Genomic DNA, 27,100 nt, shown 5'->3' on the forward strand with positions numbered 1-27,100 from the left:
GGTGAAGACAAGACCCACCCCCATCGACCCAGAAAAATTCCTGTTGGGGTAGCCCTGTTATATCCAGCCGGCAAGGGAATAAACTACAGACAAAATGTGGACCAAATGACTACCTGTTTGGACCACGCCTCCAGAGATCACTCACCTTCCCTGTACTGATGGAAAATAAAAGACACAGATGGAAGGAAGCAGACCGCTTGAACGAATGCAGGTGGCAGAGCTTTTGTCATTTGCAGACTGTGCGGTTTTGTACGGCAGAATCGTCCCAGCAGCTACATAAAGCTGCAAATGGCGACAGACACACCACACCCCGGAGGGTCAGAGCTGGGATCCGTAAACTCATTCCACTCAGATCAGAGCGCTAAGGAGGTGGACTCTGGAGCTTTTGCCATCACTTACAGGCTGACAGCACAGCTGTTCACAGATTTTGTTCTGGTTCTGTTCTTTAAGTTGTCTGCAAATTCAAACAGCAAGCAATTTCCATTCATTTGCCAAGGAACTTTCAAATCCAACCAAGCATTATGGCTGTGAGCATTTATTATTTGAATTAAAAATAGGTACATAGATATGCAAATCAGGATGCAAGCCAGTTGCCAAAGCAGGCTTCTGTGTCAGTCAGGGTGCCTTGAATTAGTGTCTGAAGCCGCCTTCACAACAAGATGCGAGGGTGGAAAAGCTATATTCCCTATCAGAGGCCATCCAAACCACATATACCCCTCATGAATTTCTGAGCTGCCTGTTTCAGAGCCATCCTGCAGCGCCCGTCTTTCACAAGCCTTTGATTTGTTACTTCTTCCACTTCGTAAGACTGTGAAGTTTCAGTACCATGTGCTGAAGCCCCACGGGGCTCATCTTACGGTGGACGTATACCAGGGAAGGAGATTAAAGCTAAAACTCAATGTCTCTTTGATCAAGGATCTGTAGTCTTGAGATTTCTGATGGGAAGAGTTGAAAGAGAGGGGAAAAGGTTCACCTGCAAACTCCCAGCTAAGGCGTCTTGGCACAGAGATGCCAGCTCTTATAATTCACACAGGAGAGCAGGAAGTCTGTTTACCTTTTATATCCAGGAACCCACTAAAAGCCACCATCGCGACCTACACCAACAAGACTCTCATCTGCTATGGGCCAGGGACAGGAAGTGTCAGTGTCTCGTAACCCCTACATAAAAACAATTATCCGTCTCTCTAGAGCAGAGCGATACGTGGTGACAGAATTAAGGTACCACCTGCACCAATCTGCATAATCTTTAGCAAGTTAATTTAAAAATTGCTGCTGCAGATTTTTCAACATTGTATCCAACGCAAAAGCTTCAGGGAAGAAGGAGGGGGCGGGAAAGAAAAAGCCGATCTGCCACTAGCACAGCACTAATGAGGAAATAGAGCATCAATATTGATACACAGTCGAAGACAATGGAGTTCAAGGGACACGGTCCACTCTTTTAACCATGTTAGTAACATAAGAACGAGCAGAAGTGGGGCTGCAATGCAACAAGGACACAGTCAAGATGAAGGATGATCTAGGTAATGGCCCATAAACTTAATGAATGCTTGCTTGAGCCTTCTGTAAGGATAACTGCATGAAACACGGGCCAAAGAAGGATGGCCACGTGAGAAGGAGCACAGAGCAATGAAAATAATCCGAGTTGATGCTAAGAACAGTCACTGAAGTCAGGGAGACTTAGCTGACCCCATCCCGGAACCTCGGAAAATGGGCGCAAGTGAAGCCACGAGGACTTGTAATAAACCTCGCTAATATAGAGCACTTACGCTGTTTTCTTGGGGGTCACTCGATAACGGGTAGAATGTCTTCACGTCACCCTCCTATTTGTGAGTCCGCTGATGGCTGATCAGCCCAGTTCTGGAGCTGCAGAGCTTATCACAGAAGAAGCAGGTGTTAGTAGCTGTTGGAGGGGCACGAGGCAGTTTTTGACACTCTTCTCCTCCTCCTGTCCTTGTCTGCCCTGAGGTAGGACCTCTCAAAGAGCACCACCCCCTCACGGATTAATGCTCTCCACTGGGGACGGTCTTGGACAAGGTTCACAACGATGCTGCACTTTTTCGTCTGTGCCTTCAGCATGTCCTTTTATCACTTCCACTGGCACCCAAGGCTCCCCTGTCCATCTTCCAACTCAGAAAGCATAATCTGTTCTGGGAGGCACAGATCAGACATCCGAACCATGGGACCAGTCCAATGAAGTAGATGAGGAATGATAATGGCTTCAGTGCTGGTCATGTTCAAGTCTTCCAGGACGCTAGCGTTCGTGTGCCTGTCCTCCCAAGAGATATTTAGGATTCCCTGAGGCAGCATTGATGATATTGCTAAAGTGCCTTCGAATGACGCTTGTACGTTGTCCAGGTTTCACATGTATACAGAAGCGCTGGAACAACCACTGTATGGTATACAAGGTGCTTTGTCTTGGGATAACGTCCCGGTTCTCGAAGACCCTTTGTCTCAGGTGCGTGAAAGCAGAGCTTGCACAGCTCAGGTAATGATGGATATCCACATCAATGTCTGCTAGAGCGGAAAGATGACTTCCAAGGCATGGGAAGTGCTCCACATTTTCCAGCAGTCTCCACTGACTTCAACATAAGGTGCATGAGATTGTCAAGCTGGTGGAGCACCTTGGTCTTTCTGATATTCAGTGTGAGGCCGAGATTCTTGTACGTGTCAGTGAAGGCGCTTCAGATAATCTGAAGGGCTGTGGGAGAAAGAGCAACAAGCATACTGTCATCCGTGTGCTGGAACTCCGTGATCGAGGTTGTAGAGGTCTGGCTTTTAGTTTTCGGTTTCCTGAGACTGCAAAGCTCCCCATTCATTCTATAGACAATCTTCACACCACTTGGAAGCTGTCCATCAATGACGTGAAGGGTCACGGTGATGAAGCTACAGAACAGTAATGGGGCCATGATGTAGCCTTGCTTGACTCCCATTTTGACCTCAGAAGAGGTCGCTTTGGGGTCCACTGGTGCTCCTACTTGTTGTCATGAAGCAGCCCTAAAATGCTCATGAATTTTTTGGGGCAGCTGATCTTTGAGAGGATGGTCCACAGGGCACTACAACTGACTGAGTCAAATGCTTTGGTCAGGTCGATGAAACTCATGTATAAGGCTTGGTTGTGTTCACAACATTTTCCTTACAATTGCCGGGCAGTGAAGATCATGTCAGCTGTTCCGTGGAATGGTCGGAAGCCACACTGGGATTCTGGGAGAATTTCTTCTGAGAGTGGCAGGAGTCGATCTGCAAGGATTTGAGAGAAGATTTTCCCTGCTGTTGCCAGGAGGGAGATGCAACAATAATTTCCACAGTCCAACTTGTCGCCCTTCTTGAAAAGGCTGACAATCACCGAGTCTCTGAAATCTTGTGGCATCTGCTCTCTATCCCAGATCTTGAGAATCAGGAGGTGGGGCTGTTTGTGGAGCTCTGGCCCACAATCCACAATGGCAATTAGGATTGTCAGCAAACAGAGAAGTCAGAGGAAAGAGCCGACAAAAGATCAGCGTACAAGGCTTGAAGGATCCCATCAGTGAAAGTGGCTTCCAGACAGCACTCCAAAGAAAGCTGCCAACGGCAGACTCTGAAGGTGTGGAAGAACACTGGTGTCAACTGAAAAATGCCATCATTGGAGCTTGCAGAGAAACCATTGGCCAAAAGACCAGGAAGCATCAGAACTGGTTTCATGAGAACAATGTGGAAATTGAAAGCTTGACTGAGGCAAAAGGGAAAACCTTTTAGGGCCTAGCAAAGTGACATCAACTGCATGACAAAGAGAGAAGCACACGCCAAGGCCAAGGCAGAAGTGCAACGTAAAAACAAGGATTCTGGAGAAAAAAAAAAAAACAAAAAACAGTGGTGGACCAAGAAAGTGCGAGAACTCCAGCATCTCACAGACATCAGCGGTACAAGAGGTTTCTTCACTGCTACCAAAGCTGTTCATGGGCCGAGAAACCACAGAATCGGTCCCCTGAGACCAAAGAATGGTACCCAACTCTTGAAAGACAATGAAGGCATTGCTTCTTGCTGGCGGGAGCACTATAATGAGCTCTGGAACCGCCCCTCCACCCTGGTCCTAGAATCCCTTGCCCAAATCCCTCAGCAACCATCTAGAGATGATCTTTCAATGCTTCCTGCCCTGAGTGAGGTCCAAGCTGCCATCAAAGCGATGAAGTGCCACAAGGGCCACCGGACTAGATGGAATCCCCACTGAAGTCTTCAAAGCACTTACATAGGTGACAGGGGAAAACTGATCCAAGCAGCTGAAGACCTCTCAGATAGATAATTCCAAAGAAAGAAAGAATTAAAGACTTGGTGGTAATCAGAAAATGGGATAAAATGCAATATGGGTTTAACAAAGGTAGGTTACGTGAGGCCAGGCCAACCCAGTATCATTCTGTGATATATTAGATCTATTACATTTCTGCAACCCTAGCTGGACTTTGGTAAACCATTTAACGTGGGAAAGATATGGGTTATGCCAGAGAAGAGATGAGCATTGTAACGCAGGTAAGCGACTGGCTGAAGAGGAGACAACACGGGTTGTGCTGAAAGGAGAATTATCATCAGGGTGGTTAATAGTGCAGCTCCTCAAGGTTTTGTCTTAGGAGCAATCAACTAACACTTTCACACATAAGTGTGGCATAAAAAATAGGAGTTTGCTGTCCGGGGGAAAGCAGGGTCAGGTCCTGCCCACCAGGAAGTGAGAGGCCCTGGTGGGCTGCACTCACCCCAGCAGCTCTGAAATGGCAAACTGGATCCTGGGAGGGGAGGCCATCAGCTGGAGCGCTGCCATACCTCAAAAACCCCTGCCGCCCCCGGGCTCCTGGCAAGGAGACCTGCTCCCACCTCCCCCACCCACCCTGTGGCTTTCATTTGACGTTTGCTTGAACAAAGCATTCCACAAACCAATGCAGAGAAGAGACAGTCTGGCGGCATTTACATTCATCGTGTGCCTCCCAGTTTGCTCTCTTCGATTTCTTCACTGCAGCCTTTTGATTTGCTTTTATAGCCAGTTCTGTAACACAGGGGAGCAGACAATGCAGAAAGCGGTAAAATATCATGACACATTACAGCTGGTAAGCAAATGTAGCTTGCTCGCTCTCCCTAGAGCCAGCCAGGTGCCAGCACACTGCCTCACCACTGAGCATCCCCCGCCAGAGGAGGGACTGGGATTTCCAAATCGCGCACACACTCTGGTATGGGACAGCAGGTCTCAGGGACAATGGCCCATCCCACAGGTCCTGCAACATAGGCTCTCCCCATGCCCCAGCCATCTCACCTATGGCTTATAAGCTCACGCACCTTCTCCCAATGGAATGCTCCTTTCCCAAAAACAAAATCATAGAATCATAGAACACTAGGACCGGAAGGGGACTCAAGAGGCCATCGAGTCCAGTCCCCTGCCCCGACGGCAGGACCGACCACTATCTACACCATCCCTGATAGACATCAATCAATCACATCAATCAATCACATCCTTATCAGTCTATGAAAGAGACAGACCAGGGAAGAAAGATGACTCCCCAGGAGCAATCAGCCATGAGAGTGCGTAGGGGCCCCAGAGGGTGAGAATGATATTCAAGCAGCTAAACCTTCAGGAGGCGAGAATCGAGTGGAAGGAAGCCGAGAAGCGCGTGCCTGGCCATCTGGCTGAAGCCTGGTATTGCCTGGTCAGCTCTGTGGGTTAAGCCCACATTTCACGGCAAAGCCAGCAAGAAACAGAATGGCCCTTGACTGCTGGGGAAACCCCAGAGCCAAGATAAGAGGAGCCGCTGCCCTGGCAGTGAGTTCTTGGGCCACAAAAGCCACGACCAAGTGGGACTGGCCAGCCGGCGTGTGCAGCAGCACAAGTCATCTGTCAAAATAAAAATGGGCCAATACGCGGTAGCCAGTGTCTCAGCCAAGCGAGGAAGGGCAGGAGATGGAGGCCTCTGTGCTCACCCAGACAAAGGGCTAGCCAGCAAGCTGCAGCCAGGCACGCGCACACACACGGCCAAAAGCTGAATTCCATCCTCCCAGCTCACAGGACAGGGCGTAACTATAGCTGTGATTGAGCTTGTCAAGGGAGAGGGCCTGTGCCTGGAAAAGGAGCTGGCCCACGTCGGGAGCCTGGCCCCAGGCTGGGGCAAGAGGAGGCAGAGCCGTCCCCCCGCCTGAAGGAAGGGGGGCTGCAAGAGAGTAGGGGAGGACGCGCCAGGGCCAGCAAGGCTTTCCCCAAGCCAGGCCCACAGCCCAGCCGGAGCAGTGCCGGGTCCCATTGCTGCCAGCCCAGGTGAGGAGCAGAGGCCCTGCTGCAGAGCAGAGCGCTCGTCCCTCCACGGCTGCAAGGAATTGCTCTCAGGCACCTGCTCTCTTCACTCACTGCTGTGCAGGCACCGAGAGGGCGACAGCACCCTCTTGTGTTCACAGTGGTGCCTTCATACCAGCACCTGGGCCAGGGACCAGGCCCACAGCCAGGGTACGCACACACCTCCGTCCCCGCCTCCCCGGTGTCTGGCCACCCCTCTGCCCCCATCTCCCGACTACATCCCACTTGCGTGCAGCTGCCTGGGCACCCGGAGCAAAGCTGTCCCCCAACATCTACTGCAAGGCTCTGCCCTCTCTCATGGCCACCAACCCCACCTCCAGCCAAGGAGGAAGCAAATTAGCGTGTGAGGGGGATACATCAGCCTCCCCCTTCCCACTGAGCATGAGAATTAAGCCATCAGCAGGGCGAAGAGCACCTGCAATTTGCCATCTCTGGATAAAAGCCTTTCGCTGGAAAACCCACATTGCCAACACCTCCAGGGTTACGGGGCCCTGGCGATATGGTGGGACCTTTCGATGGGAAGGCCACAGAATATCCATTCCACCAGTGTAAGAACCAGGGGAACAGACGTGAATGCCCAGCTCAGAGCTCCTGTCTGCTCCAGGGCCCTGTCCCGCGGTTCATTCCTTGTTCCCACACATTGCCCTTTCTTCCCCAGCTTGCTAGATGCCATGTGCAGGAAGGAGTGCCTGGCTTACATCCACTCTGAAGAGGTCCATTGCCATGGATACCTAGCACCATGCTGGAGGGGGTGTCCTTAGGTAGGAGCACGCGCTTGGTAGTAACGGACACAGCCTGTAGCACAGTGAATGTGCTTTGATACGTGTCTTCTGGGCAGGGTTCTCTGGAGAGAGACTCCTAGTTGCATTCCATTCTCCCTCTGGGCTAAACCAAAGTGAGCCCCACTCCCTCGAGAACAGGACAACAAGATGGCCGGACAGGGTTTGCACCCACCCTGGAAATCAACCCTCCCAGGCAGTGACTCCAGGGAAATAAGAAGGATCTGCCTGGCCTGGGCCTGGTTCCACTATTCCAGGATGCAAGGCATTCCCAGTGACTTCCAGGGAGCTACTCATCCCAAAGCAGAACAGGGCTCCACAGGTAAGCAGGTGATGAAGGGACAGAGTCCCTGTGAGAAGCCACCCACGCAGCTTTTAAAATCTGACAGCTATGGCACCCAAGTGTCGCCCCCAGACAGAAATGAAGCCAGACAGCAGAATGGTCAGACATGGGAGGCATGACTCTACCACTGCCCTTTGCTGGATAAAACCTGGCTCATCTGCTCATGCAGACAGACATTTGCTCTTCTCTGCCACCTTTATTCACTTGGCAGAAGCCTGCTTTTCTGGGGCCCAGGGCTGCCTGTGTTCCCTGTAACTTGAGCACTTGGGTGGCCAACCAGGAGAGAGTCAAATGGCATCCAGCTGGTTAGCAGAGCTCCCACAGCCGGCAGCATGTGTTTCTATGGTGGTGCACATCTGCACAGGCCTTAATGCATGTAACAAAATTTATTCTGCACATGGATGGGAAAAATGAGAGGGAACATGGCCAGAGCCACATACAATTGAAGAAGACCAGGGTGCTGGGCTGTAGTACCTCTTGCTTGAAGTGACTGTGCTGAGTGCCGTGGATCAATACGAAAACAAGAAATCTACAGAGACATACTGGCACCGTGAATCACCAGGGTGGCTTTCAGCATGGGTTTATCAGGGGCCCAAACTTTGCTCTAACTAGGACAGCTCTTTGGGGGCTCAAAGAGCACTGGAGGCTGACTCTGGGAAGGTCAGGAGCAGCTCGTGACTGCAAATCCAGAGAGGTTACAGAAGTAGCTCCCTTGGCTACCCACAGTGCTAATTCACGTGAACAAGGCAGGAATGAGGCTCAACCATCCATCTATTGAAAGGCTCCCCACACCAGCCCATCTGCCGCTCCCCTGTCCCCCAGGGAGGAGACAAAGGCAGAATTAGCACAAAAAACGACATAATTGCACCTTTAAACAAAAACAGCTGGCCGCTCTCTCAGGAAACAAGGGGTTGTCACGGTAAAGTACACACATATTACTCCCCCTACTCAGACGCCTCTGCAAAACTTCGAGAACAGCAAGAAGTCCCGTGGCACCTTATCGACTAACAGGTATTCTGGAGCATCAGCTTTGGTGGGCAAAGACCTGCTGCGTCAGATGCATGAGTGACCACTCATGCATCTGACGCAGCAGGTCTTTGCCCACCAAAGCTGATGCTCCAAAATACCTGTTAGTTGATAAGGTGCCCCGGGACTTCTTCTTGTTCTCGAAGACACAGCCTGGTAGAGAAGCAGCTTACGGAGCACTCTGTTTGCTTCCACGCCCATACCGACAGCACAACCTCTAGTGAGCTCGGCACAGAGCCAGAAATGGTATACCTGTCCTAGAGTACCGGTTACCTGCTCCTGCCGCGCCCTCGAGGCCGAAGTACAGTCTTTCCAGAGGATCCTGAGGACAAGGCAGCTTTCCCCCACTTCTTGGTGACACAAAACTGTAAAGGGCACAAGGGCGGTGGCAGCAGCGGAGGCAGTTCCTCCTGTGGCCCTCTTGGGCCACGGGACAGCCTGGGGCTGGGTAGCTGGCACGGCTCAGGGTGTGGGCAGCTGGCGCGGTGCAGTGCAGCTGGCGTGGTGCAGTGCACCTTGTGCTGCTGGCGTGGCAGCTCCGGGGCAGCTCATGGGCTCGGGTGGCCAGCGTGGCAGCTCACAGCTCCAGTGAGTAATCTGGCGGGGGCTGGGGGCGGGGGGTCGACACCTGGCTGGGGAGCTGGGGTGACCAACTTGCAACTAGACCCAAGCTCCTAATATGCATCTTGGAAACTGTTTTGTCAGAAAACTTACAGGCCTCCTCCAAAGTCCCAAAGAAAGAAAAAAAAAAGAGCAAAACATTCCAGTTTTGTTTCCTCCGCAGGTCACCTTTACGAAAAATAAACACAAAGAAGTATCACTTGGATTTGCTTCTGCACATTGGTGATCAGACAGCACCCTAGTGCACTATCTTCTTCCTTGGTGTTTTATTGCTCTGTGTAACCATACAAGGACAGCGAAATACGTTCTCAGACACTCTGTGATGACAGAGGTGCTGCCCTTGTGGTGTTCACTGCAGAGAACACCGATGCCTGAAACAAACCAAATCCGTTTGGTTGTCCGAAGTCATCCCCATCTGTCCATCGTCAGCGCCAATCATCACAATGCTGCTTCACTCCAGCGACTCCACCTTGAGCAGACGCAGCCTCTCTGCTCCCTGTGCTTGGCCTAAGAAGGTGACTCTCCAGAGCTAAGTTACCAAACCAACCCTTTTCCTCCCACAGGCTGTGCGGGAAGGCTGGGGAAAAGAGGCACAAAAATGGACTGTGACCACCTCTCCATTTGGGCTTGCTAATCTTACACCTTACCCGACAAGCCACCAACCAACAAGAGCGTGTGCCATGCTTACAAAAGCCTGTGTGGTTTTAAAAAGCACACGTATTTCAATTACGTACGCATGCTGCGTGTGTCCAGAAGTACACGTTTATTACACACCCAAAGCCAGACGTGTAGCAGTGACATTTGTATGATGAGTTCATTTATCACATGCCTTTGACTACCTCAACTAGTCCAGTCCATTGCTCCAGGGACACAGCATAACACTTCAGGAAGGGGAAGATTCAGTCACATGCTACTGACATATGTTGTTGAGAGGCAAGGCCACACTTTCAAATTCAGTATTTCATGCTTCTACTGAGCTCGCAAAAGGAACGCCACACAATTAGAGGGAGGAGTCTGCCAGGATTCCCAGTCCCAACCCCATTCCATCCCCCTGAACCCCGTACTTGCTTCCAGAAGCCTGAGATAAGAGACGTTACATTAGCAACACTTTGAAAAAACTCTTGTATTTTATGTCATGAGGCTGGCAGGTCATTTGCAGAGGTTGTGATGGTTTCCTCTGAGCCCTGTGCAGTTCAGCTCAAGGTAATGAATGTGCCTGGTTACACAGCGCAATACAAGATAGACTCCCGGTTCATATATTTAAGCTCCCTAAAGCAGATTTTCTGTAACCCAGCCATGGGGTGCGCATACAGTATGAGGCATAGCCTTCTACAAAGGTCTGAGCGGTGCTGGGGGCCACCCATTCGCGGCATCTCTAATCTCGAGCCTTGTCAGCCTGGTTCAGCTCACAGCGATAAAATCCTTCCAACCATGTCACCACGTACCCCGGGTTATTGTTTACATCTGAACGCCGTATCCTGGTGAGTAGGCCCCCAGTTAAATAGCCAGAGAGGCCTCTTCTCAGGAGGGAAAAGGCAGAGGGCATTTCTTGCTAAGCACACTTGAGCAAAGGAAAACAACCCACCTGCAAGCCAATGCCACAAGCAGCTTCTCTGACAATTGTCTCCCAGCAAATGACATGGGGACCTTGGACAGTGGAGGAAGAACAGTACCAAAAACAAAAAAACTGTTCTTTCAGAACAGAGCAGGTCCTGGACCCCAGATCCCATCCAGGGCACAGCGAACTCAATGGCAAACAGTATTTCTAGCTCACCCGCAAAGCCGGCTTTCTCCCAGGTCACAAGAGACTTTCCCTTCCCTGCCGTTTCATACCTCTCCACTGGGACAGACAACAACTTTATCTGCAGAGAGCCAACTCCAACAGTCTAAATGTGAATGACTGTGCCTGGAAATTCATTCTTCACAGCCACTGATTCGTCCAACGGCAAGCAGAACATCAGCTCTGAGCTAGGCTCCCAACCGCGCACACAGACCTCATATTCCCGTGTATTCTTGTTTGCCCTGAAGCACAAGGACATGACTCTGTAGGCTATTGACCTCCTTCTGTTCTCTCCCCCATGCAACACTCACCTGAAAGGAAGGACCTTGTTTATACCATGTCAGAGGGCAGCTGCACAGCACTTAGCTATTGCTCTCAGCAATCTGGCAGAGATCTGCTCGTGTATCAGTGGGGCAAGAAAGAGTACTGAAGGAATGTATAGCCCTGACTTACCCTTTCACGAGCTCCTCACTTCCCCTCTCCTCCAGGTCTGGATTCACAGGCTCCACAGAAACTAGAACCATGTCCTTGCAGACAGAAATATCATGGGCCATGATGCAGGTCCAAGCTTCATCATAGCTAAAAATGCTTCACCGCTGCAAAGGAGAGAGAAGGAAACCGCCCCCATTAGCAAGAAAAGGTCATCATGTGCAGGTCTTCGGCACGTGGCTCAGATATAAGCAGCATCAAGAAACCTCCAGCAGATACACCCTTGCGTGTCTTTCCTTGAAGTAGGATTGTAGCACTCGAGCCTTGGCTCCTGGGACCTGAGCAGACAGAACCCAGGCATCAAAACAGGAAGAAATAGGACCAGGAAAATTAGGAAAATTTACCCAAAACCTACCACCCCACAATACATGCTCCCCTTCCCCGTTTCCACCGAAAGCAAGGAGCAGTCCGTGCTCTGATGCCCAGCAGCTCCTAGTCTGCATACCTGCACACACTACTGTAAAGATACACACACTTCTTCATGCTTGGTGTTTGCTTGGTACCAGAGGAAAATACAGAGATACACATCTCATAGAACTGGAAGGGCCCTCGGGGAGGTCATATGCAGCGACAGACTGGGCACAAAACATTCATAGATGAGTGTCCAATTCCCACATACACTAACAAACTACAGTACATTCGTGGTGTGTAGGACAGCAGAGTTGGAAAGAAAACTTCAGACTCTTTGCTGTCCTGCCTCTTGTGGACCTCAGCATTTCGTCAAACTGACTGTAACAGATCTATGTGACTTGTTGCACCACAGTCACAACGCACATGCCCTTTATCGCTGCCAGGCTTTTAAGGGTTAGACTTTTGTCAGTAAATAACTGTTGATTTCACTGTACGCTCAGAGAGGGAAACGTATTTCCCTTCATAACTGAAATGTACAGAGAGGCTAACAAAGGAAAATGCTGCTTGAGATCTTTGATTTAAGGAGATTTACTTGGCACATTTTGACAGGATGTTGACAATTTGTATTTGAATGGTTATAAAGCTTTAACTTTTTTGTATCTCTGCATCTGCTCTCATTAATTATCTGTCCCAGCTCCTTACTTCCCACAGCTATGAAAATTTAAGTCAATGACAACTGAAAAACTACTTAAAAATAAACATTGATGTTATCAGGAAAAAAAAAATAAAATAAAAACACTGAATCCTGCCCAGCCTGCTCATTGCCCAGGTATGCATGTGTAAAGTGGCTGGAATACTAGCACATCAGCCATGGAACGAAGGGAAACCCGGGATCTCAAAAGCAACAGGACTGCCTCTTGAACAAAAGAGAGAGAGGGAAATCTAGTGATTTAGTCCCCCTACTCCTCCCCCACTGCGCTCACAGTAACATCTCTCCATCTCCTCAGCCACGCTCCTATGCCGCTCCAACCAAAAAGAATGCACACGGGGCCAGTCAAAAGCTTGTGCAAAAACATCAGACAACGTACACCGTGAAACCCTGAGCCTTGGATTGAAATTCCTAAAAACCAATAATTGTTTACGAAGCAAAGCGGCGTCTGCAACCGGGGTAGTGCTCTCTGTAGGGATAATGCCGGAGCAGCGAGAAGGAGCTCTAGAAAGATTAGGATTTTTAAAAGATGCTGTAAATGAAAAACTGGGCACTAGCAACACTGCAAAGAAACTAAATGTTCCCAAACTTCCCCTGCCCTTCCCCAGGTCCCCTGTAAGCACTGCACTCACCCTCCCTTCCAGGAGGAAAAAGTGCCCCCCCTCCCATGCTGCTCAAAAGTCCTATGGATTACCCACTACAGGTGTCTTAGGAGGCGATACATCAGCCTGGGGCTGCTTCCCTGCCGCTACAGCTTGTCTGAGCTCCTCCACCTTGGAGCTGGCTGGCAGGCCCTCTCCCCTCCGCCTGCAGCAGGAGTGTGCAGCTGATGAGCTCTGAAGAGCTCCTGGTGATACCTGTCGAAGGAGGGCGCCTCAGAGAGGAGGGTGGGGTTGAGGAATGGGAGTAAATGGGGCTCCCTCCTACTGCCCACAAACCCCTGCTCTTGTATCTAACAGCTCAGTCTCGCTCCCTCCCTCACCCAGAGCTGCCCCTAGCGACACACATCCCAGCAGCGCTCGTTCTCCTTCCTCCTCCGGGGACGGCCACGCGTGCCAACGGGGCATCACGTGGGGTGGGCAGGGTTTGGAGGGGCACTGAGTGTTCTCGCACGGAGGGGCTTGGCTGGCTGCTCCCCACTCACATGCACAGGATCAGCAACGACCCGGGAGGGTTTTCACCTCCCTTGTCAGCATGTGCCGGGATTACCTGGTCTTATTTTGCTTAATAATTGGCTGCCCTTGCGGGGACCTTGCATACCGGTGCACACCGGTCCCTCCCATGCTCTGCCTGTGACTCGGAAGAGGCAGTAAGGGTTTGGCTCAATTTGGTGGTTGGACTCAGTGTGGTGGCGCTGGGGAGCGTTGGTAGTCTGCAGTATGCAGGAGGTCAGACTGGAGAACCCCTCCTGGCCTTCAGCTCTGTGGCTTACAAAGTGGCAACAACCACCTCCTTCCCCAGACTCCCCTCCAGCTTCTAAATCCTGCCAGCCACCCACCCGTCCGACCAGCCAGCTGAGCACAGTGCCAGGGAACTGGCCTGGCTGCCGGTCCTGGTAGGGGCAGTGCTTATCCAGAGATCTGGAGTAGGTACAAACAAACCAAATGACTTGCTTTGCACTCTTCTAGCATCCTCCAGCAGAGGATCTCAAACCACTTTATATACAGTGAGATCCACCTGATAATACTAACCACCACCCCCGGCTCTCCGTGCCCATGCCCATGGCATCTGTGCACAGATCTCAATTTAGAACTATCAGACCAGCTTCGGGAGAGCCCGTCCCTGCTCAGCTCTGTCACTCGAGCTCCTTTCCCGGTCAGACTGAGAAACACAAACCAACCCACAAAACAAGACAGATTTTACCCCATCCTGGGTGGGGAACAATGACAGCAAACTGACTTCTTGCTCAGAGATGAGAAGGGGCTACACCTTGCATTCTGCACACCCCACTGAAGGGATAAACTGAGCAGATGCTTCTTCCTCATTAATACACCAGTGAGACATTTCAGCACCTCCAGAGAAATGCCAGGGCCAGGTCTGTTGTGAAATATTCCAGACAAAGTGCTGGGAGCTATCACTTCGGCCGGTGCTGGAGTCGGGAACGATTTTGGGCCACTCACCTCCCCTACCTCACACCTCAGACACATGGCCTGTGATACAGATTTGGGGATCCACCTTGAGAATGAGAAATCCTCATGTTATCTGCTGCTCCCCCAACCGGCAGTCAGAGGGATGTTTCTCTCAATGAAGGTTGAGATGCAACATGTCATTAGAGCATAAGCAGCCTTGAAAGAAGCTAACTGTACCTGCCTGTATACACAGTCACTTCACAAACCTGCTCACCAGGACAACAAACCCTGACGGGACAAGAGCCAGAATGAAAGCCATCCTCAGCGCTTTCCTCAAAACAACAACTATGAATGGCACACTGGTTCCGTGCACCAAGATGTGATGAAGTGCTCCTGTGGCCCAAAAGAGACACTCCGAGCGCACGCAGATCTGGGTCAGCACAGCCAGTCAGCAGCTTGTTCCCTGGACTGAAGTCCATGAACTGGTGAAAACAAGTGCACCAAGGCGATGACTCCGTGAAGAAGTGCAATTGTACAGGAGAGTCTGTGTCTCCATCTCCTCCCAGCGGCTACTTCACATGAGGAGCTGAGAGTTAACAATTCCTCAAACTGTCAAAGCTTTTACAACTAGGGGCCAGAAGTTCAAACCCACACGCGGCCCAGCTGCAGCCTGTTCGACAAAGTCTCGAACTAGGGGATTTGATCTACTGGATGGGGCCTGGGCACAGCTTTGAATCACTCAGAACCTTGTCAGGTTTCAACCAAATCTTTTTTTTTTTTAAATTGAGGCCAGAGAGGATTATGCGCCTGCAAGAGCCAAGATTAAACTATTTGATTTCTTGGGTGTGAACACATAAGGCCTTTTAAAAAACAAAGTGGAGAAAACTTGCTGCAGGACAAAGAACTCCTAAATGAACACAGGAATTTTCCTCAAAGGAAAAACACAAACAAACATTCTCTTTGGGCCAGAGACCAAACATGGATAAACTGAGTCCTGGGGGAGAATTCTCTGTAGCTTTCATTTAACCCCCATGCCATTTTATAGTCTTATCTACAGAGTCTGCCACACAATCAACTCTATCATCAGCAGGAGGAGAAGAAAGATACTCATTGCTGTTACATCATTCAACTGCAAACTCACAAACAAGGCCGCACAGCAGGAGTCGTACAGGCAATTGCAGTGGTCCCATCTCAGAACATCTGGCAGAAATTGGCAAGGGGCAGAAGTTTCCATCCCAAGAGTTGAGACAGACAGATCTCAACTACCATCTATGGTCATCTGTGTAGAGCAGAGGGCCACATGTGACCCATGGAGAATTGGCTGACTACATGGTGCTGATTCTTCTCCACCACTAGATCATTTATCTATGCAAGCCAGGGCTGCAGTTGCCATGGGGATGCTACACAGCTGCCTATGGGAGGGACAATGATAAAAGGCAGAGCAAGTGGAGCCTGGCAATGGCCAGAGGGAGAGGAAGTGGGGCCATGCGCTCATGGTCCGGAAAAGGGTGATGCTAGAGGAGGGTGTATGTCAAGAGCGTGTGATCCACTCTGCAGGTGACCTGGTTTTTCAGATGCTCTCTACAGGCTCCTGCTGGTGCAAAGTTTAATAGCAGGCCACTGGAGAACCAAGGACAAGGAACACCCAATGAGTCCAGACAAGGCATGGCAGAGGGGATTAAGAAGCAATGCCTGAGCTCCTAACAGGGAAGCACCTACCTCCTTGGTTCCAGCAACAGTAAACAGCTTGTTTGGTCTGTTCTGGAAATGAGATCAAAAGGAAGATAGTTCAATATCACTGTCAGAAGGGAACAGGCTGGTGTGTGTGTGTGTGTGCGCGCGCGTACGCGCACACACACACAGAGTAAGTTTGCAGTTGAATGCTGTCTGTCATTCCTACCAGGAAGGCTGCTTTCGTTTGAGAAGTTTGCTGTGATTTGCTGTATTTACCAGCTGCCAAATGGAAGAAGCTTCAGGCACCTGAGCCTTGCTGGACAGGGAGGAGTAATTATCCAGGCTCTAACCCAGGACCCTGTTCAGGAGCGGATGAATCCCAGGAATCACAGTGGCAAGGGGGGCTGGGAGGAGGCAGCCAAGACCCACCCCTACTCCAGGTCCCTGCCCAGTTGTCTAACTCAAGAACTTGAGGAGAAAACCGAAGAACAGCTCCCATTTGGATAATAAAGGCAGCTGGTGACAGCAGTGCCCTGCTCTGCAGAGCTGCTCTACGGACATGACTCCTGTAGGTCAGCGAGTAGTCATCTTGCCCTCAGGCAAACAGGATTTTAAAAAGGAGCAAGACCCCCTTTGCCCACGAGCACGCGAGTCGGCTGTACGGGAGGCAAGCATTAGCCAACGGGCTAGGCAGTTGGGGGCCTGCACTTCAAAGGTACAATTTCCACTTGCAGGCTGGCACGCTCCATTACTGCGGTCTAAAAAGAAAGAAAGAAAGAAAGAAAGAAAGAAAGAAAGAAAGAAAGAGCTCCATTTTATTTCTGCTATGCCTGAGACACTTTGGCTGTGTCTACACGAGCCCCAAACTTCGAAATGGCCACGCAAATGGCCATTTTGAAGTTTACTAATGAAGCGCTGAAATGCATATTCAGCGCTTCATTAGCATGAGGGCGGCCGCGGAGCTTCAAAATTGACGCTCCTTGCCGCCGCGCGGCTCGTCCAGACGGGGCTGCTTTTCGAAAGGACCCCACCTACTTCGAAGTCCCCTTATTCCCATCAGCTGATGGGAATAAGGGGACTTCAAAGTAGGCGGGGTCCTTTCGAAAAGGAGCCCCGTCTGGACAAGACGCGTCAATTTCGAAGCGCCGTGGCCACCCGCATGCTAATGAAGCGCTGAATATGCATTTCAGCGCTTCATTAGTAAACTTCGAAATGGTCATTTGCGTGGCCATTTTGAAGTTTGGGGCTCGTGTAGATGCAGCCTTTGTGGTAGGAGCCAATCACAATGTCCTGCCCAACTCCTTGAGAGCACTGCAAAGCAGCAATCAGTTTTGGAGCGTGAGAGAGCAGCCTGGGTCAAATGGCTTTTCTCCTAGGCAGTCTCAGAGACAGCCGCATTTCCTCTTTCCCTTCTTGCTGCTTAACGGTGCCCCTTCTGCCCACCTGACGCTGTCTCTGGTTCTCCGCAGACCAGCTCTGAGTATACTGACAACATAAGGGAGCTGCAACGGGACGGGGTGGGGGGAGACGCCCTACAGGCAGAGGAAATAAACTCACAATGCAAAATTAACAAGCAGTCCCATAGCACCTTAAAGACTAACAAATTTATTTATTCGGTAATGAGCTTGCATGAAGACCCACTTCCTTGGCTTTTGGAGCAGGTCTTACTCCCTAATGAATTTGTTAGCCTCTAAGGTGCTACAGGACTACAGAAAGAAAGGACTACAGGACTACGGCGCCATCTCTGAGTCTACCAACAATGAGAAGAAGTGTTTCGTCAGAGGGGAGAAGACAAGGCATCTTGGCCAAACCAATGGAACTACCTGCAGGTGGGGCACAAACATTGTGCTCGCTGCAACATGGAGAAGAAAGGGCTGCAGGGCCAGAGACCACGACAGGAATTCCACACCTCTGCCCCTATCTGCCCACACACACACACATCCCATGCTACCTACACAAAGCGCAGGGAGGGCCAGAGCAGCGGCTGGTGTAAAAGGTCACCGGGTGTGCAGAGCTACACACACTGAGAGCACCCAGTGCTAGGCACTGCTGGCCCCGCTTCATCAGCACAGCTGTGGAAGTCATGCGCTGCCTTCACCCAGCAGCCACCACCACCTTAGTACCTTTATTGCTCTGCAAAGTGCTCACTCCGTGTCTTGCTTTACCACTGTGGTCTGATAAGAGATTGCAGAGCACAGGGGACAGACACACTCATCTTGTCTCGACTTCCACAGGGAGCAAATTCTACATGGATTTAACATGCCAACAAAGAAATGAGCCGGCAGGAGGCCAATTTCTCCATCTCACTTACCTGATCATAAACCCGCCGTAAAGGCAGGGCGTCTGCACTCAGTGCAAAGCTATCGCTTTCCTGCTTGCTATAGTGCCAACAAGAACCACAGATCTGGAGCTCCACTGGTCAACTTCAAGATCTACCCTTAAAAACCACCATTTACTTCTCCCGACTGCGATATGGCACTCCCGGGCAACAGGAGAATAGCTGGCGTGCGTTTGTTTAATTGATTACTAAGAATGTTAGTTCCCCAAGGAAGACAGGTGCAGGGACTACACGTGAAACCTGGCTCCCAGATCCTGAACGTTTCACCCTCGATACTGACAGCATCAGAACAGGGACTGCTCCTGCCCACTGTCCTCAGGAGAGAAAGCAAGAAGAAATATCTTTGTCTCTCCTCCTTTCCCCAACTGTGGGTCATGCCTGGCTGCTTGCTCAGCTGAACATCAGCTCAGAGTGGATACGTTCAGGAAACTCAGGTCAGGTGGAGATTAACATGTTGAAGGATAATGGGTTTATGAGCCCCAGCTCCATTAAAAAACAGAAAGACAAACAAAAAGGAAAAGGGGGCAGGCCACTGCAGTCCTTCTCCCTGAGGCCCACTTGTACCCCAGGAGTAACGAAGTGGAATAAACAGGACTCGGAAAGGTAAATCAACGCAGCCTTATGCAATAAACAGCTCCGTAAATGCACACAGCCAAATCTGCTGATAAAAACACCATTAACTCCTCAGCTCGTAATTTCCTAGCTACCAAGTTACGTGAAATTTCTTTTTAGTCTGTGGACAATAAAAGCCACCCAAGAGTGGGAGCCGAAGCTGGCAACCCTTCCCCCGGGAAGCTCAGAGCTGCCTGTGCCTGGCAGCTGGAGAGAAAGACCCATCTGCTACTCGTGGAGCTCCCTGTCCCGGGATCAGCCCCACTCACTACGGACTGAGACAGCTCTCCCGGCAGTCAATGATCTCGTTATCGATTATTTATTTGTGTGCCGAAAGCCCCAAAGGGCCAAAGAGCTCATTGAGCTGCCTCCTGTACACGTGCAGCGAAGATGATCTCTGCACTGAAACACTTACAGGTAAGTAGGCTAAGGCCTCAGGGAAAGATCCAAACACGCTGACTTACTCGACACTGTAAACCAATAACACTGCAGCACCCGTTCAAAAGCAAGCTTACAGCCACTGCACGGAGCTTTCCGTCGCAGCCTGGCGAAGCTCGGCAAAGTCCTGCTGACTTGGCCTGACTGGACCTCGTTATAGCTCAAGCATCACCACTACGCCCTACGCTGCCAAACAATCTGCCACTCAGAAGAGGTGCGGATGTGCAGTTCCCAGGGTCCTCCACCCGTTCTTCTCAAATACAGCTTTGTACTGGCTACCCTCCACCCTGGCAGTGGATTTTAAGGGAGAGATGTTACATTTGTGCTGGGAGATCAGCTGCTTTACTCGTCAATTTCTTCAGGCTCCAGGATGAACACCTCCTGGATTCAGGGACTTGTTGTTACTTTAATGCCATTAAAAGTCACAGATCAAATCAAACAAGACAAACAGCCAGGCGGTCACTAGGTCCCCTCCCAAGCCACTAGTAAATATGCAAAAAAAAAAAGAAGTGAACACAATTCCCTAGATGCATGTGGGGAGACAGGCAGGCACAAATTGTGCTTACATCCAGGCCTGGAACAAGCACTACGAGTACAAAGGTCTCCGCTCAGCCCCGGAGATATTTTTGCCCCCCTTCGGAAACTGTGCCGGTTTTGGCACAGCTAGCCCTCTCCAGTAAGGACACACGAGTCAGAGTGGGAGGCCGGGGCAGTTCTTCACGGATGGGCAATGGCAGAGGACGTGAGCGGGACGCAGCACTGGAGTAACAGGGATGCTTCTGGTCAGGACTGAGGGTGCTGGCAGAGCGGTATACAGGCTCCGAACCAGTGTGGCAAGCAATGCTGCCCGTCGGGACAGAGGGCACTGACAGGTCTGTGGGTGGGACCCTCGCACTGGTAAGGCTCCTGGCTAACACTGGCATTCAGGGAATCTGCCAAATACTCAACACTTCAATTAAGAATGGACCAGTTAAAACATGTGACGTAACAAGCCATGTATCAGGCCAAGCTCCGAATCCACCTCCCGGCACCAGGCCAACCAGAGTGGGGTTCAGGGACTTTCCAAAGGGAAGCAACACAGCAGCAGCACCCAGTTCTACATCTGCCTGGCCTCAAGGCCAGGGGGCCCCCCGCCCTCTGATTCAAGCACTCAACTAGTACCGTGGGTAGGACGGCATGCAGAGGAAAGGCAGAGCAGGTGCAATGGAAGAGCTGTCTAGGGGCCCAGCAGTGCAACAGAAGGGGTGACAGGCAGACGGTGAGTACTGAGGCGCACTAGCAAAACTTGGACAGTGGCTAGAGAAGAGGCCGATGTTAGGTTTACAGCATAGGTCTGCTCCATGTGCCAAGCCACAGCCTTCTAGGGTACTCTTATAAAGGAGAAAAGGGGCAAAGGGGGGGTGCCATGTTTGCAGATATACTAAAGTGCCCCAGATAGTTAAGTCCACAGCAGACGGTGAAGAGCTGCCAAAGGGATCTCACAAAACTGGGTGACTGGGAAACAAAATGGCAGACGGAATTTAATGTTGACAAATGCAAAGTAACGCACACTGGGAAACATAAGCCCAGGTATACACACAAAATGGTGGGGACCAAATGAGCTCTCACCACTCAAGAAGAGAAGCTGGAGTCACTGTGGATAGATCTGCCCCACACAGCAGACTTCAGCCTACCTTACACGCAGCTTTTGTAATGGCGTAACCACTCAGTTAGGAGGGTGGTCTGCTGACCAGACCAGTACCTGCAGAACAACCCCTCGCATGGGACAGAACAGTGCCACTGCCTTACTTAAATTTACTAGTACAAATGTCTGGTATATGCACCTTTACACACTGGGCACGCGCCAGGTGCTGGGGTGAGGGGGGAAATCCCAGCACGTTAACTACACAAGGCCTAAGCTGTAAGTACAGCTTCTGACTTTAGGTTTTAACCAATAAAACATCCACATAAAAATAAGTCACTGATGTTTCTCCAACGAATACCAGAAATGGTTACTCAACTCACACCGGAGTCATCCCTTTCCCATGCAGTGGGTTTACGCAGGCAGTGTCACAGCCCCCTGGCTTGTAGCTACAGGCTTGTCTACACCGTGCTGGGCTGTCACTGGTGTCCCATTCACAACCAGAACACCCAGCGGAAAAGCGACCACAGCAGCACCACTGACTGGGCCCCTGAAAGTCTGACTGGCCTGGGGCTAGCTGACTTCCCTCCTGGCTCCCCAGAAGTAGCAACGTGACCCTTGGCTGCTAGGTGGAGGGATGGCCGGGGGGGTTCAGTGTGCGACCTCCCATCCCAAGCACCAGCTCTGCAGTTCCCATTGGCTATGAGCTGCCTGAGCCACCCGGCTGTGTCTCCTCCCAGGAGCCAGAGGGACCTGCTGAATGCTTGCTGGGAGCCACCTGAGGTAAGCACTACCTGGAGCCTGCATCATCCATCCCCTCACCCCCACCCCAGCCCTGAGTCACCCCCTCCCCACACACACACACACACACACACACACACACACACAAAATACCTGTTGGAGCCCACACCCCATCCTGCACCCCAAGCCCTGCCCCAGGCTGGTCTCTGGCCAATGGGAGCTTTCTTCCCCTCCCCTCAGCCTCATGGCTACTCACAGAGCACATGGCTAGGCAGGCAGTGTGCCTAAGAAACATGCTGGGCTGCCCAGGTAAGGCTCCTGGCCAGAGCCTGCCCCTGGCACCCCAGCCCCTCCCCCACCCCAACCCACTGCACCCCTACCCCACATAACCCAAACCCTTTGGCCCTCCACCTGCACCAGCAACCCCTCCCAGACCCTGCAACCCAATCCCCTGCCCCACCTCACAGCCACCTCCTGCCCTCCATCACAGCCCAAACCCCTGCTCCCAGTCCCAGACTCCTCCCCACACCCCCATCCTTTACCCCAAGCTCCCTTCTGCACCCAGCCTCTGTCCCAGAGCCTGCACCTCCTGCATTAATACCGTGGAAAAGTGCAACCCTTAACCGCTTTCCAAATTATTGGCCAGGCTCCCCCTTAAAAAATGATTGCCCACCCCAGCGTCAGTGTGCAGAAATCAGCAGGAGTCCTGCTATGCAGCATCACAAGGACAAATTTCACTGCCTGTAAGTGGCAAGGAGGGGCGGGGGGTAGTTCGACTTCCTTCGCCATCTCTCCTTCACACCTGCTTCCTCAGCCCACACTCCCCAGCTCACTACAACACGTCGGGCTCAGAAAGGTTACGCTTAAGCCGATGACATCACAGCTCTCCGTTTAGAAACAAAGAGGGTCAGCTCTAAAAGCCCTCCACCAAAGAGATGAGCAGGAGGCATACAAGGAACCAGAGTTGAGCTGAATAAATAGCAGCATTATCCTCCCTCTGCTAGGCGGGTATCAGATGTCAAATACAAGCTGGGACCCAGAGGAGCAGAAACTGCTAATTGACTCCCATCTGACAGTTTCTTATCCAGCAATTATCTGTCCAAACAAGCTGTGTAAACATGCTCTATGCTACCATTAAAACTGGCAACAAATCACAGGCTTGCGACACAAACAGTGGAGATGGCAGCATTTCTCAAGGACTGGAACATCACCTGCAGAACACAGAACATGACCCATTTCCCCTGCTCCCCCAGTTACTTGCGAATACTTTATTTACAATGCTCTGCTCAGGCTCCTTCCAAACACACGACAAGGGGCTTGCAACACGGTGTGGCCCTACCAGCGCACGTGCATGTCTCAGCAGCCAGAAACAACACACTCGGGAGAGGAGGGTCCATTCGGTGAGGCAGGGCTCATGCTTATTCTTCAGCTGAAGATCTGGGCCTTGAAGTTTTTCTTGGTTGTTATTAAAAGAGGGATAAAATCGCTGCTCTGTCAAATATTTCTGGGGTGACTTTGGGCAAGGCACTTTGACCTAATTTCCCCATGTGTACCAGGCCTCATAACGACAGCACTCAGGGTGTGAAAAATCCAAGCCTCTAAGCACTGCACTAAAACCAACCTCATCCCCCATGCAGACAACATTAAGTCAATCAGAGAATTCTCCCAATGACCCAGCTGCGGCTTCTCGGGGAGGTGGGTTACTGACACCAATAGGAGGGTCTCTCACATCAGCAGAGAAAGTCTAGACTGAAGCCCTGCTGCTGTAGAGAGAGTCCAGCACAGACAGAAAGTGGTGTTTCGCTGTGCTTGGTCCCAGGATATCCAATAGGTTGCACAGGTGTTAGCAGGCTGCTTCCCCTGGAATGGGCTCTAAAAATACCATTTAATGCCTTATACAAAAACTATCAGTTCCACCTTGTATGTCACTGTGATACTCTGAGTGGCTTTCCCAGACCTAAAGCAGAGCTCTGCGTAGCTTGAAAGCTTGTTTTGCACACCAACAGAAGTTGGCCTAGTAAATTATATCTCCTCAGCCATCCTGCCTCTCAAACAGGAAAAAAAAAATCACCATTAGCGTTGAAATTGCAAGCACAGTCACAGAATGAGAAAATCACTAATGTCGTGTTACCCGCATGATTTATGAGGGTCAGAAAACAAGCTTGTTGAAACTCAGCTCCAGAATACAATTCATGACCAAAGCTGATGGGACTTTTAACCCCTGTACAATCAGACTCTGCAGAAGCCAGAACTGAGACAAGATGACCCTGACTAGCCATTGGGAAATGTCCATCTTCTTGGGAGTGCCGAGCATCAGATGTTTGGCATGTGTCTTCCATTAATTTGTTGCTAATTGTTAATAATACCTGTACATGTTTAATGATAGTCATTGTGTGAAAGCTCTTTCACTAGGAAAAGGCCATACAAACCCATAGAGCCCTGAGTCCAGCAGGAGAAGGGGCTAGCTCTGAACCCATGACAGGGTAAAGTTCGGTCCCTTATGCCCTGAGCACCCAACAAGGGAGGGAGGAGCGGAGTTTTCAAATGTGCAGGTAACAGTAGGGCTGGAAGGGACCTTGAGAGGTTCACCAAAGTCCAGGCCCCTGAATCCAGTAAACCTAGATCATTCTTGCTGGGAGTTTGCCCAACCTGTTCTTCAGAACTTCTCATGACAGAGCTTATCCAGCCTCCCTTGGGAGCCCGTTCCACAGCTTACCCACCCCGTGGCTAGAAAGCTTTTCTAATATCTAACGTACATCTCTGTTGCTGCAGACGAGGCTCATTTACTGCTTGTCCAACGTCTACAATATCCAGAAATGAAGTGCCTCGAGTCATCCTCGCTGCCTGCACAGACCACACCACCACTGTTATGGTGCTCCACGGCAAACATGCAAATCAACAAGTCACTAGAATGAGGCTTTCCCTTGTTAACAGCATGAATGCTCCTTCCCTGAAGACAGCAGGTGAAGAACTAGGAGCTTGCCATCGCCTGAATTACAAGAAGTCCAGGATCAGAGAGCATGTTGCAAGGCCATGCATTGTTACTGCAAGCATGTGAAACGCCATACAGGGAGACGCAGCTGTCTTGCTGCAGGGCTTTCCTGCCCAGGACTCCTTAAGTGCCAAAAGTGTCAGGACAGTGACAAAAATGCTGACAAACAACATATCAGAATAGAGCAATGTCAATGTCCAGGATGTTGTGAGCGTCAGACTGAGAAGTAAAAATGTACTGTATTTGGAGTAGGCACTGTAGAGTCAATAGCTGCACTCATAATTCAAAACCAACACTGACTGATAAAACACAATTTTGATCTCTATCAATGATGATGTTGAAATTCAGACCAATTCACTTAGAAATATTTGAGACGTAAATGCTATATGTGAAAGAACGACAGTCAAAATGTTCACGTTTTACTTTTTTCAGTGCTGTTCCTGAGGACAATGTGCTGGCTGTCAAAGAAAATAGTAATATTTTAGACATTTACATAAAAAAATGCATCAGATCTCTTTAATTTATCAGTTTACGTAGATGGGCTGGTGTACAAACCCTTCTCTTGAGGAGAAATGGTAACACTGCTCAGCCTACAATGAAAGGGTGAGTATTGCCAAGGAAAAAAAAAAAAATCAATCTCCCAGGGACAATATAATTCTTTGACTGATACTTACTGCCCAAATAGAGGCATGGTAGTTTAGACTGATGATTTTAAAGTATTCAGGCATAAAATGCCCCAGCAGGGCAAGATTTTTAGCTCTTCAGAGCATTTTACCGTCTACAAATACTTCAAAAACCTCCACACAAACTGGCTATTTGCAATAAGTTTCTCTTGTACACGGCTTCTAAGTTCCTCACTCTATTCCATCTTGCCTTTCGTAGATTTCCATCATTTTCAGCCAGCCTGGCCTTGCTAGGGTAAATATTAATGAAGTCCCATTGAACCCTTTGTTGGTATCATGTCAAACTGATAACTTTGGATACACTGCAACAGAAAATGGCAGCCTTTCTTGTGGAGAACCTTTAAGGGATGGTCTTCCTGGTCATGCGCTATACAAACATGCAGGGAGTAAGCACAGGCCCTGATGTTGGGCCAAAACTCGTTTTCTGAGCACAAAAATGCACCTCACCTATGGCCTAAAATGGACCCAAACCCTGATGGGGAACAGCATCAGCCTCACCAGGACTGCCAATCGCAATAAACGTCTGCTCAGGTACATGTCTTTGCAGGATTCGGCCCCCGCTCCATTACTCCACTCACTGGAAAACTTTGCGTATGCAAGTCATCTGGCTGAGGTCTCATGAGTTCAAGGGGACGGCTCAGAGGCTGATCTCCCTCACATGTCTGACTTTCAGCAGGATCAGGGCCAACGCTGCAAATTCTTTCTGTGAACAGCATTTGCTGTCCTTTCCAGCAGAGCTCCCAGCATGTTTCTGGTGCAACATAACCAGTATCAGAGAGCGCAAACAGCTAGGAAAACCAGGGAAATGGCCAGCCTGGCTTAACTTCAGTGAAACAAGCAGAAATTACCACACAAAAAGAAAGAAGAAAATGAGAGTTTAAAATTTCTCCCTTGCAGTAATATCTTGGCAATTAGCCAAAAAGCTCCATTTAAACACCAGTTAAGATTACTATGCCTCTCACAATATTTACAAAATACAAGCACTCCGATGAGAAGAAATCCAAAGCAACAAAATGAGAGCAAAATTTCCCATGCGGGTGCCAACCAACCTTGAGATGCCACAAATACTAACACGTGTGCTTAATTTTATGCACACACAACTTTGATCCAGGCCCACATTCAGCTTCATGCACCAAGAGAAGAGTGAGCTGCGGACCACAAAGCACACCTATTGCAGTGTTCTAGACGCTCGGTGACTTTGGGGGACAGGGTGGGGAGAACTTAGAGGGCCTCTTACGTTAGGTAACTAAAGCCTGATGAGGGGAAAGGCTTCTCTCTTCGCGAACGCACTTACGCACAAGCTTAACTTTTCGCATGTGCATATGCGCATTCTTGACTGAGCATTGACATAACCCTCACTTCAGAGAGCTTCTTGAACCATGGCCTATGTATGGACCTACGTGCCTAACACCAGGCACTCACACTGGAAAATTCTGACCCAAACAGCTAGAAAGACCACAAATCTTACCCGCAACACACAATTAGCGTACAAGTGATTCACAGTAAGTGGAAAGAGGCATGTTTCATCACAAA

At 50.3% G+C, this 27,100-nt stretch overlaps 1 protein-coding gene across 2 annotated transcripts in view; it reads right to left on the bottom strand.

The window, feature by feature from the left end:
• Positions 1-27,100, bottom strand: part of LOC142021595 (ankyrin repeat and fibronectin type-III domain-containing protein 1-like) — a 395,272-nt gene that overhangs the window by 321,956 nt on the left and 46,216 nt on the right. For both annotated transcript variants that reach the window (XM_075010621.1, XM_075010622.1), the window contains one exon: positions 11,304-11,446. In XM_075010621.1, the coding sequence (XP_074866722.1) occupies positions 11,304-11,404 (101 nt within the window). In that variant the 5' untranslated portion in view covers positions 11,405-11,446. The remainder of the gene's footprint in view (positions 1-11,303; positions 11,447-27,100) is intronic.

The sequence above is a fragment of the Carettochelys insculpta genome, chromosome 16 (genome assembly GCF_033958435.1).
Source record: "Carettochelys insculpta isolate YL-2023 chromosome 16, ASM3395843v1, whole genome shotgun sequence".
Lineage (NCBI taxonomy): Eukaryota > Metazoa > Chordata > Testudines > Carettochelyidae > Carettochelys > Carettochelys insculpta.